The sequence below is a fragment of the Lampris incognitus genome, chromosome 2 (assembly GCF_029633865.1).
Source record: "Lampris incognitus isolate fLamInc1 chromosome 2, fLamInc1.hap2, whole genome shotgun sequence".
Lineage (NCBI taxonomy): Eukaryota > Metazoa > Chordata > Actinopteri > Lampriformes > Lampridae > Lampris > Lampris incognitus.
In genome coordinates this window covers 148,504,541-148,517,040 of record NC_079212.1, presented here as the reverse complement: position 1 = coordinate 148,517,040, position 12,500 = coordinate 148,504,541, and the positions used below count along the sequence as shown (strand labels likewise).

The window sequence follows — 12,500 nt, the reverse complement described above, 5'->3', positions numbered from 1 at the left end:
CATTAAGTTCACAAGGGAAGACATAAAGAACAACAGTTTGCCCTTCTTGGACTGTGACGTCCACATTGGGGAAGACAGGAGCCTCCACATTGGGGTTTACAGGAAACCTACACACACAGACCAATATCTACTTTTGGACTCACACCACCCTCTGGAACACAAACTGAGCGTCATCAGAACTCTGCAAGACAGAGCTGACAATGTGCCCAGCAGCACTCAGGCCCAACGGGAAGAACACAAACACCTGAGGGGAGCTTTAAAAACCTGCGGCTACCCCAGTTGGACCTTTGTGAAAACTGCAACACATTCCAGAAAGACCAACCAGGTGAGCGACGAGGAGATAAGGAACAGAAGGAATAACACAGTCATCCCATATGTTTCTGGGGTCTCCGAGAAACTCAGGAGAATTTTTAACAAACACCGCATCCTGGTATACTTCAAACCCAGCAACACACTCCGACAAAGACTTGTTCATCCTGAAGACCGTGTACCACACACCCGGAAAAGCAATCTGGTGTATGCTGTACAATGCAATGAGGATCGCACTGATCTATACATAGGAGAAACCAAACAACCACTACACAAACGGATGGTCCAACACAGAAGGCCAAACTCCTCAGGACAAGACTCAGCAGTCTATCTACACCTAAAGAGAAGACACACTCCTTCCAGGACAGCAATGTACACATTTTGGACAGAGAAGATAGATGGTTTGAAAGAGGGGTGAAGGAAGCCATCTATGTGAAACTGGAAAAACCATCCCTCAACAGAGGAGGAGGTCTGCGACACCACCTATCTCCCACTTACAATGCCGTCCTTTCATCTCTACCCAGGAGACTCAAGAAGCCTAGCCTCCAAGAACAACAGTCGCTCACTAACGGCTCCAACCACTCTCATGACCACTGAATGGAGCACTAACGAAGTCGAAACCAACACCCCCAACGACCGTCGCTGCTTAACATCGGATCACAAAGAGCCATGGACATCTATAGCTCTGACAGCGACTCCTAGAGGATAAATATCTGAGTCTCATCAGCAGCCAGTCAGACTAGCTTGGTCTAGTCAGAAAGGCCAGAACTGAGGAAGCCTCTTGGATGAGAGGCGAAACGTCTTCACGGATATATACCAAGTCCAGTTGCACTTGATTCAACTCCTTTGGGTTACTCTGTGTGATGGCCTGGCAGCCTGTCCAGGGTGTCTCCCCGCCTGCCGCCCAACGACTGCTGGGATAGACTCCAGCATCCCCGCGACCCTGAGAGCAGGATAAGGGGTTTGGAATGGATGAATGGATGGATGAACTTTGAATTGTCTTGTTGCTGACATGTGCTACAAAAACAAATTTGCCTTGCCTTCAGTCATGGAGGTTTGAATGGGTCTCACAGGATCCCAGAGTTCACATGTCCACGTGTTCATCATATTAAACACACATCCGATGAAAAGGTATGTTCACATTCCAGATTAACATGGACAAAGATCCAGAGTTCCTCCCTGTTCTGCTGTGCTGGAGCTGCACCGGGGAAAATGAATCATCTGCAAACAGTGGACTAGAATAATCCTGTCCACCTCTATGTCACCACAGGAGATGATGATGATAATGAGGAAGGAGTCTGAACTAAGATGAAGAAATTTGCTCCAGATGTGTGGGGGGACACTTCATTCATTCATCCATCCATGTATCCATCCCCCTGTGTACTTGTTCATCAAAATAAACTGATTGATTGATTGACTGATTGATTGATTGTCTGTCTGTCTGTCTGTCTACTTAGTTGTGTCACAGGACTGATGGGAACAGCTCCGGCCTGTGTGTGTGTCGGTGGATATGAAGGAAATGGGACCCACTGTAAAGGTCTGTACACATGCTACACATGTTATACACACACTCTGCAACCAGACGTCCCGAAAAATTCAGGACAGTCCCCAATTATGAGCAGTTGTCCCAAATCCTGGATCCTGTCCTGATTTTCCCGAAAATTAGACGAAACCTGAGTTTTGATTAGTTACAGCCTAACAAAACATGAAATACTGATCACTGTGAAACGGTATTTTGATGTCACAAAGTTGAATCAGTTCATCTGGACACAACGTTTACTGACAGACACGTTTCATTATCATCTAAGTGTCCTCTTCAGTCTCACCTGACTGCAGGTGTCCCCACCCTTATAAACAATACAGTGACTGCAGGTGTCTCCACCTTTATAAACAATACAGTGACTGCAGGTGTCCCCACCCTTATCAACAATACAGTGGCTGCAGGTGTCCCCACCCTTATAAATAATACAGTGACTACAGGTGTCCCCACCCTTATAAATAATACAGTGACTACAGGTGTCCCCACCCTTATAAACAATAGAGTGACTGTAGGTGTCTCCACCCTTATAAACAATGGAGTGACTGCAGGTGTCCCCACCCTTATAAACAATACAGTGACTGCAGGTGTCCCCACCCTTATAAACAATACAGTGACTGCAGGTGTCCCCACCCTTATAAACAATACAGTGACTGCAGGTGTCTCCACCTTTATAAACAATACAGTGACTGCAGGTGTCCCCACCCTTATCAACAATACAGTGGCTGCAGGTGTCCCCACCCTTATAAATAATACAGTGACTACAGGTGTCCCCACCCTTATAAATAATACAGTGACTACAGGTGTCCCCACCCTTATAAACAATAGAGTGACTGTAGGTGTCTCCACCCTTATAAACAATGGAGTGACTGCAGGTGTCCCCACCCTTATAAACAATACAGTGACTGCAGGTGTCCCCACCCTTATAAACAATACAGTGACTGCAGGTGTCCCCACCCTTATAAACAATACAGTGGCATAACGACCCAAACCAATGACCGGGACTGGGGAATGTTATAGTCACAGCATTGTAAGATGATGACAGATGTACTCCTAGACCCCCCCCCCCCGGTTCAGGGACGGTCGTTCCCTCTTCACATAGATGGCCTGGTTGACTCCCCGTTCAAACCAGCGTTCCTCCCTATCAAGGATGTGCAGGTCCATCCATCCATTATCCAAACTGCTTATCCTGTTCTCAGGGTCGCAGGGATGCTGGAGCCTCTCCCAGCAGTCATTGGGCAGCAGGTGGGGAGACACCCTGGACAAACCTCGGGGCCACACAGGGCCTCATCCTTGAAAGAGTGGCCACTGGCCTGTAGATGGTGTAGACTGTGGAGTCCTGGCCTGTAGATGGTGTAGACTGTGGAGTCCTGGCCTGTAGATGGTGTAGACTGTGGAGTCCTGGTCTGTAGATGGTGTAGACTGTGGAGTCCTGGTCTGTAGATGGTGTAGACTGTGGAGTCCTGGTCTGTAGATGGTGTAGACTGTGGAGTCCTAGTCTGTAGATGGTGTAGATTGTGGAGTCCTGGTCTGTAGATGGTGTAGACTGTGGAGTCCTGGCCTGTAGATGGTGTAGACTGTGGAGTCCTGGTCTGTAGATGGTGTAGACTGTGGAGTCCTGGTCTGTAGATGGTGTAGACTGTGGAGTCCTGGTCTGTAGATGGTGTAGACTGTGGAGTCCTGGTCTGACATGTTAGCTCTCCTGTGTTGTGCCATCCTCTTGGCCAGCATCTGTTTAGTTTCCCTGATGTACAAGTCACGACAACCCTCCTGCCACTTAACAGCTACACTACATTGCTCTGTTTGTGTCGGGGACCTGATCCTTGGGGTGGACCAACTTCTGGAACAGAGTGTTTTGGGGTTTGAAAGCAACTGAGACGCAGTGTTTGCAAATACACGTCTTAGCGTTTCCAACACTCCCACCACATACAGACTCACCACTGGTTTACACTTAGACAGCTGGTGTCCTTCTCCTCTCTTCGATTGGCTGCTGCACTGTTTGGGGTCTTCCTGGCTTTGACAAACGCCCAGTTAGGATAACCACACTTAACCAGGACCTGTTTAATGTGGGATCTCTCCCCTTCCCCGGCCGCTGTGTCGGTGGGGACGTTGTCAGCTTGGTGGTCCAGCATCCTGATGACTCCTAGTTTGTGCTGCAGTGGATGATGAGAGTCAGACCTTAAGTACTGATCAGTATGTGTTGGTTTACGGTAAACATCAACAATAACATGTCCCCCATCACCAGTTGTAATGTCCCAGTGTAGGAAGACTACCCTGTCATGTTCCACATCCTCCTGGTGAACGTGATGTGGTGTCCACAGAGTTCATGTGGTCGGTGAAACGTGCTACATCCTGAGATTTAATTTTCCCCCTTTTTTTCTCCCCAATTGTACTTAGCCAATTACCCCACTCTTCCGAGTTGTCCCGGTCTCTGCTGCCCCCCCTCTGCTGATCCAGGGAGGGCTGCAGACTACCGCATGTCTCCTCCCATACATGTGGAGTCACCAGCCGCTTCTTTTCACCTGACAGTGAGGAGTTTCACCAGGGGGACGTAGCACTAGGGAGGATCAAACTATTCCCCCCCAGTCCCCCCCCCCCAAACAGGTGCCCCGACCAACCAGAGGAGGCGCTAGTGCAGCGACCAGGACACATACCCACATCCGGCTTCCCACCCGCAGACACGGCCAATTGTGTCTGTAGGGATGCCTGACCAAGCCGGAGGTAACACAGGGATTCAAACCGGCGATCCCCGTGTTGGTAGGCAACAGAACAGACCGCTACTCTACCCAGACGCCCCTGAGATTCTCCGGGGCGCTGCGCTGATAAAAATGAAGAAATGAAAGTTACTTTTATGTATTGGGTTATGATTTACAATGTTACACACAGCACAGTCACTGTTCCTCCTAATGACGGACGGACGGACGGACGGTTGACTTCCTGTTCAGGAGCAAACGTAGTAATGACAGACGGTTGACTTCCTGTTCAGGAGCAAACGTAGTAATGACGGACGGTTGACTTCCTGTTCAGGAGCAAACGTAGTAATGACGGACGGTTGACTTCCTGTTCAGGAGCAAACGTAGTAATGACGGATGATTGACTTCCTGTTCAGGAGCAAACGTAGTAATGACGGACGGTTGACTTCCTGTTCAGGAGCAAACGTAGTAATGACGGATGATTGACTTCCTGTTCAGGAGCAAACGTAGTAATGACGGACGGTTGACTTCCTGTTCAGGAGCAAACGTAGTAATGACGGATGGTTGACTTCCTGTTCAGGAGCAAACGTAGTAATGACGGATGATTGACTTCCTGTTCAGGAGCAAACGTAGTAATGACGGACGGTTGACTTCCTGTTCAGGAGCAAACGTAGTAATGACGGATGATTGACTTCCTGTTCAGGAGCAAACGTAGTAATGACGGATGGTTGACTTCCTGTTCAGGAGCAAACGTAGTAATGACGGATGATTGACTTCCTGTTCAGGGGCAAACGTAGTAATGACGGACGGTTGACTTCCTGTTCAGGAGCAAACGTAGTAATGACGGATGATTGACTTCCTGTTCAGGAGCAAACACTACATTGTAGAGACCAGCTTTGACTTTCACGTGTTTTACTGTTCACTGACACTGAATGTGAAGTACTGGCCCACCCTGACCACACGACCGCAAGACCGCACGACCGCACGACCGCAAGACCTCAAGACCGCAAGACCGCACGACCGCAAGACCGCAAGACCTCAAGACCGCACGACCGCAAGACCGCAAGACCGCACGACCGCAAGACCGCAAGACCGCAAGACCGCAAGACCGCACGACCGCAAGACCGCACGACCGCACGACCTCAAGACCGCAAGACCGCAAGACCTCAAGACCGCACGACCGCACGACCGCAAGACCGCACGACCGCACGACCACACGACCACAAGACCACACGACCACAAGACCACATGACCACACGACCACAAGACCACATGACCACAAGACCGCAAAACCGCAAGACCACAAGACCACACGACCACAAGACCACATGACCACAAGACCGCAAGACCGCAAGACCACACGACCGCAAGACCGCAAAACCGCAAGACCGCACGACCGCACGACCACACGACCACACGACCACACGACCGCACGACCACAAGACCACACGACCACAAGACCACATGACCACACGACCACAAGACCACATGACCACAAGACCACACGACCACAAGACCACACGACCACAAGACCACATGACCACAAGACCACAAGACCGCATGACCACAAGACCACACGACCACACGACCACAAGACCACACGACCACAAGACCACATGACCACACGACCACAAGACCACATGACCACAAGACCACACGACCACAAGACCACACGACCACAAGACCACATGACCACAAGACCACAAGACCGCATGACCACAAGACCACACGACCACACGACCAACCAGGACCCCCCTGTCCGAACGTCACCCACACTCATTTGGTCACCCTACACACACATAACCTACACATAACCTACACACCTTACACACACATAACCTACCCCTCCTACACACAGTCCACACACATAACCTACACACCCTACACACCCTACACACACATAATCTACACACCCTACACACCCTACACACCCTACACACACATAACCTACACACCCTACACACAGTACACACACATAACCTACACACCCTACACACACATAACCTACACACCCTACACACACATAACCTACACACCGTACACATACATAAGCTACACACCCTACACACACATAAGCTACACACCTTACACACACATAACCTACCCCTCCTACACACAGTCCACACACATAACCTACACACCCTACACACACATAACCTACGTACCCTACACACCCTACACACACATAATCTACACACTCTACACACATAACCTACACACCCTACACACAGTACACACACATAACCTACACACCCTACACACACATAACCTACACACCCTACACACACATAACCTACACACCGTACACATACATAAGCTACACACCCTACACACACATAAGCTACACACAGTCCACACATATAACCTACACACCCTACACACACATAACCTACACACCCTACACACACATAACCTACACACCTTACACACACATAACCTACACACAGTCCACACCCATAATCTACACACCCTACACACACATAACCTACACACAGTCCACACACATAACCTACACACCCTACACACACATAACCTACACACAGTCCACACACATAATCTACACACCCTAAACACACATAACCTACACACAGTCCACACACATAACCGACACACCCTACACACACATAACCTACACATCCTACACACACATAACCTCCACACAGTCCACACACATAACCTACACACCCTACACACACATAACTATACACCCTACACACACATAAACTACACACAGTCCACACACATAAGCTACACACAGTCCACACACATAACCTACACATCCTACACACACATAACCTCCACACAGTCCACACACATAACCTACACACCCTACACACACATAACTACACACAGTTCACACACATAATCTACACACCCTACATACGCATAATCTACACACCCTACACACACATAACCTACACACAGTCCACACACATAACCTACACACCCTACACACACATAACTACACACAGTTCACACACATAATCTACACACCCTACATACGCATAATCTACACACCCTACACACACATAACCTACACACAGTACACACACATAACCTACACTTTTCTATATTTAGTGACATTCTCTCGCTCTCTCTCTCGTTCCTCACTCTGTCTGTCTCTCTTTCTCGCTCTCTCTCTTTCCTCACTCTGTCTGTCTCTCTCTTGTTCTTTGTTCTGTCTGTCTGTCTGTCTCTCTCTCTCTCTCTCCACAGAGATGGATTTATGCAGCAGATCAAATGGTGGATGTTCACAGTTTGCCGTCTGTACAAAGATTTCGGCCGGGGAGAGGAGTTGTACCTGTAACAAGGGCTACACCGGGGACGGAGTCATTTGCCTGGGTACTGGACTCCAACCTCCAACCCTTCACCTCCACCTGAACTCTGAAATATACAAAAATATTTGCAGGAAAACACTTCAGCGGGGCATCCGGGTGGTGTGGCGGTCTATTCCGTTGCCTACCAACATAGGGATCACCGGTTCGAATCCCCATGTTACCCCCGGCTTGGTCGAGGGCCCCTACAGACACAATCGACTCTGCATAACTGTAGTCCACTGACTTCCGGTTTCTACTGCAGCGGTCACACCAGTTTCCTGTTTGTTGGCGTGTGCTGTTGACAACGGCATGTTGTTCATGATGCCTGCAAGATTTGCCATGGATACATGTCAACCACATGCACACAACTGTCCACACACTTTCACCTGCACCTACCAGCACACTTTCACCTGCACCTACCAGCAACCTTTCACCTGCACCTACCAGCAACCTTTCACCTGCACCTACCAGCACACTTTCACCTGCACCTACCAGCAACCTTTCACCTGCACCTACCAGCACACTTTCACCTGCACCTACCAGCACACTTTCACCTGCACCTACCAGCAAACTTTCACCTGCACCTACCAGCACACTTCCACCTGCACCTACCAGCACACTTTCACCTGCACCTACCAGCAACCTTTCACCTGCACCTACCAGCAACCTTTCACCTGCACCTACCAGCACACTTCCACCTGCACCTACCAGCAAACTTTCACCTGCACCTACCAGCAACCTTTCACCTGCACCTACCAGCACACTTTCACCTGCACCTACCAGCAACCTTTCACCTGCACCTACCAGCAAACTTTCACCTGCACCTACCAGCTGACATTTATCCATGGTAAATCTTGCAGGCATCGTGAACAACATGCCGTTGTCAGTAGCACACGCCAACAAACAGGAAACTGGTGTGACCACTGCAGTAGAAACCGGAAGTCAGTGGACTGCAGTTAGGCACAGTCACAAATGGCCATGTGTGCGGTTGGGAAGCCGGATGTGGGTGTGTGTCCTGGTCGCTGCACTAGCGCCTCCTCTGGTCGGTCGGGGCACCTGTTCGGGAGGAGGGGGAACTGGGGGGAACAGCGTGATCCTCCCACGTGCTACATCCTCCTGGTGAAACTCCTCACTGTCAGGTGAAACGAAGCGGCTGGTGACTCCACATGTATGGGAGGAGGCATGTGGTAGTCTGCAGCCCTCCCCGGATCAGCGGAGGGGGTGGAGCAGCGACCGGGACAGCTCGGAAGAGTGGAGTAATTTGCCAGATACAACTGGGGAGAAAAAAAGAAAAGAAAATGCTTCAGCGACGTTACTACAGACTGGAAACTGTTAAGAAGTGACATCTTATCAGAGGGAGCAGGGTGTAGAGTTGACGTAGAATAGTAGGGTATGGATTGCTGATGGAGGCTGTGTGGAGGTTCTCATAACTTTTGTCACATGTGCTCCACTACGGTTCGCTGTCTGATCGAGCAGCAATACCTGATGGAAGCTCATGGAAGTGTTGTTGTTGTGTGTCTTTTCAGAGCTGGATGGCTGTCTGCTCAACAACGGAGGCTGCCACGTGTCAGCAGAATGCACCAGGACAGGCCCGAATAAAGTAAGACCCCCCTCTGTTAGCTAACAGGGCAAACCACGCCTCCATTAGCTAACATGGCAAACCACGCATCTGTTAGCTCGTTACGTTTTCACTAACTTTGTGGAATACTCTCTGTTAGCTAATCTAGTGAGCTACCCAACTGTCAGTCAAAATAGTAAGGTGCCCCTTGTAGCTGTTAGCTAATACAGTAAGATAGGGCAGAGTGGGGTAAGGTGAGCCAGTGGGCAAGTGACCCACCGCCTTTATCTAGGGGGTGTATCTAACTGCTCTTTTGGGTAACATAGAACGATAGCCCGCCTTTCAGTCAAGTCATTTTATTTGTATAGCCCAACATCACAAATTACAAATGTGTCTCAGGGGGCTTCACAGCAATGCAACATCCCGTCCTTAGACCCTCTCATTGGACAAGGAACAACTCCCTAAAACCCTTTAACAGGGAGGAACAACAGGAAGAAAGCTCGGGGAGAGCAACAGAGGAGGATCTCTCTCCCAAGATGCACAACGTGACATGATGTTGTGTTTGCACAATTTACACAATACAACATCGAAAGAGGATAACACAATTAAATGGAATTATAAAATCTGTGAAGAATATGATGAGGAGGATGCCAAGCAGTGTCCAGACGCCACCAGAACAGCCCAGGACCTGAGCCACGTGACCACCATCACCATGTAGACAAAAAAAAGAAGAAAAAAAAGTCACACATCTGAGTGAGAGACGGACGTCGAAACAGGATAACAAATTATATCGATTTATAAGATATATAAAAAGAAAATGTGATGAGGAGGATGCCAAGCAGCATTCTGGTGGCGACCACCATCACCATGGAGACCTGGGAGGAGGACAGACTGCACGTGCACACATAAGAGACTCGCATGACACCATTCACACACACAGAAGAAGAGAAGGGAGAAGACATCATTCAGAGAGAGAGAAAAGACATGTGAGAGAAGAGATCAGTTTGTAATAGTCAATAATCTATACTCTATAATCTATACTGTATAATCTATAGTCTATACTCTATAGTCTATAATCTATACCTGATAATCTATGCTGTATAATCTATAGTCTGTATTATATAATCTATACTGTATAATATACAGTCTATACTCTAATCTATACTCTATATATACCCTATAATCTATACTCTGTAATCTATACTCTATATCTATACCCTATACTCTGTAATCTATACTGTATAATTTATACTCTATATCTATACCCTATACTCTGTAATCTATACTGTATAATCCACTCTATAATATATATCGTATCTATAGTCTATACTCTGTAATCTATACTCTATATCTATACCCTATAATATATACTCTATATCTATACTATATATCAAAACAAAAACGGTCTCCTTCAACACCTCTGCACCCTGGTTCACACCTGAGCTCCGCACAATGAAACAGACTGCCCGCCAACTGGAACGACTTGCCAAGAAAACATCTCTCACTGCACATCAAGAAGCCCATAACCTCCACCTCTCTGCCTGCAAAGAGGCCCTCACCGCCGCCAAGTCTGCCTGTTTTTCTACCATCATTAATGATTCCAACCACAATCCCCGCACCCTCTTCTCCACTGTAAACAACCTCAAGCCCCGCGCCGATGCCCTCTCCAACTCTACTGCTGAACAATGCAACTCATTTCTCCAATTTTTTGCAGACAGAATCGCCGCTATCAACAAATCACTGTCCCCTGCGTCTGACTCAGCAGCACCTACTCCGGCCCCTCTTCTCCCCATTCCTCTTGACCTCCATACCCCTCCCCCTGATCGCCGCCTCTCCCGGTTTGTTCCAGTTGCCCCTACAACTATCTCTGAACTCATCAGCTCATCAAAATCCACAACCTGCTCCCTTGATCCCCTCCCCACCCCCCTACTGAAGAAATGCCTCCCTGCCCTATGCCCCTACCTCACCAAACTTTTCAATTCCTCACTGTCCCATGGAATTGTACCCTCTGCCTACAAAACTGCAGCTGTCACCCCAATTCTCAAGAAACCTGATCTTGATCCATCCTGCCTCAACCACTACCGGCCAATTTCCAATCTCCCCTTCCTCTCTAAAACCCTGGAACGCGTTGTCGCCACACAACTCAAAACCTACCTACACTCCCAACAACCTACTTGAACCCCTCCAGTTCGGTTTTCGCCCACTCCACAGCACTGAAACTGCACTCCTTAAAGTACTTAATGACCTCCTCATCTCTGCTGATACTGGAGCCCTTAACATCCTCATCCTCCTCGACCTGAGTTCAGCCTTCGATACTGTGAGCCACAACATCCTGCTCACCAGATTGAAAGATGTCGGTATTGAATGCACCGTACTCAGCTGGCTGCAGTCTTACCTCTCCAACAGGTCACACTTCATCTCACTTCACAACCACTCCTCTGTTCCATCCACAGTTACACAAGGTGTTCCCCAAGGTTCTGTACTCTGCCCACTCCTTTTCATCATCTACACCCTCCCTCTTGGTCAGATTCTCCGCCATTTCAACTTGGACTTCCACTGTTATGCTGATGACACCCAGATATACCTCAGCACCAAATCCCCTCACAATCCACCCCTCTCTCACATCGACTCCTGTCTGACTGCAGTTAAAGTCTGGATGCAGCAAAACCTCCTCAAACTCAACAGTGACAAAACTGAACTCCTCTTCATTGGCTCCAAGTCAACTCTCAGCCAAATCAACAACCTTGCACTCACCATCGATGGCACTACTGTCTCCCCTTCCCCCCAGGCACGCAACCTTGGTGTGATCCTTGATCCCACCCTCATCATTGAGCCACATATCTGCCAAATGGTCAAATCCTCCTTCTACCACCTTTGCAACATTGAAAATAAGATCCTCTCTCACACACCCTGTTGCTGAGATACTGATCCATGTCTTCATCTCCTCCTGCCTTGATTACTGCAACTCACTCCTCTATGGCATCAGTGCTAGCTCTATCAAGAGACTCCAATTGGTCCAGAACGCATCCGCCCGACTTTTAACTTTCACCAAATCCTGGCACCACATCACCCCAGTCCTAAAAGAC

The 12,500-nt window shown here is 48.7% G+C and overlaps 1 protein-coding gene across 5 annotated transcripts in view; it reads left to right on the top strand.

Annotated features, from left to right (window-relative positions):
- stab1 (stabilin 1) overlaps positions 1-12,500 on the top strand; it is a 280,261-nt gene that overhangs the window by 179,405 nt on the left and 88,356 nt on the right. For all 5 annotated transcript variants that reach the window (XM_056273194.1, XM_056273192.1, XM_056273193.1 and 2 more), the window contains 3 exons: positions 1,767-1,846; positions 7,756-7,881; positions 9,383-9,456. In XM_056273194.1, coding sequence (XP_056129169.1) covers positions 1,767-1,846; positions 7,756-7,881; positions 9,383-9,456 — 280 coding nt within the window. The remainder of the gene's footprint in view (positions 1-1,766; positions 1,847-7,755; positions 7,882-9,382; positions 9,457-12,500) is intronic.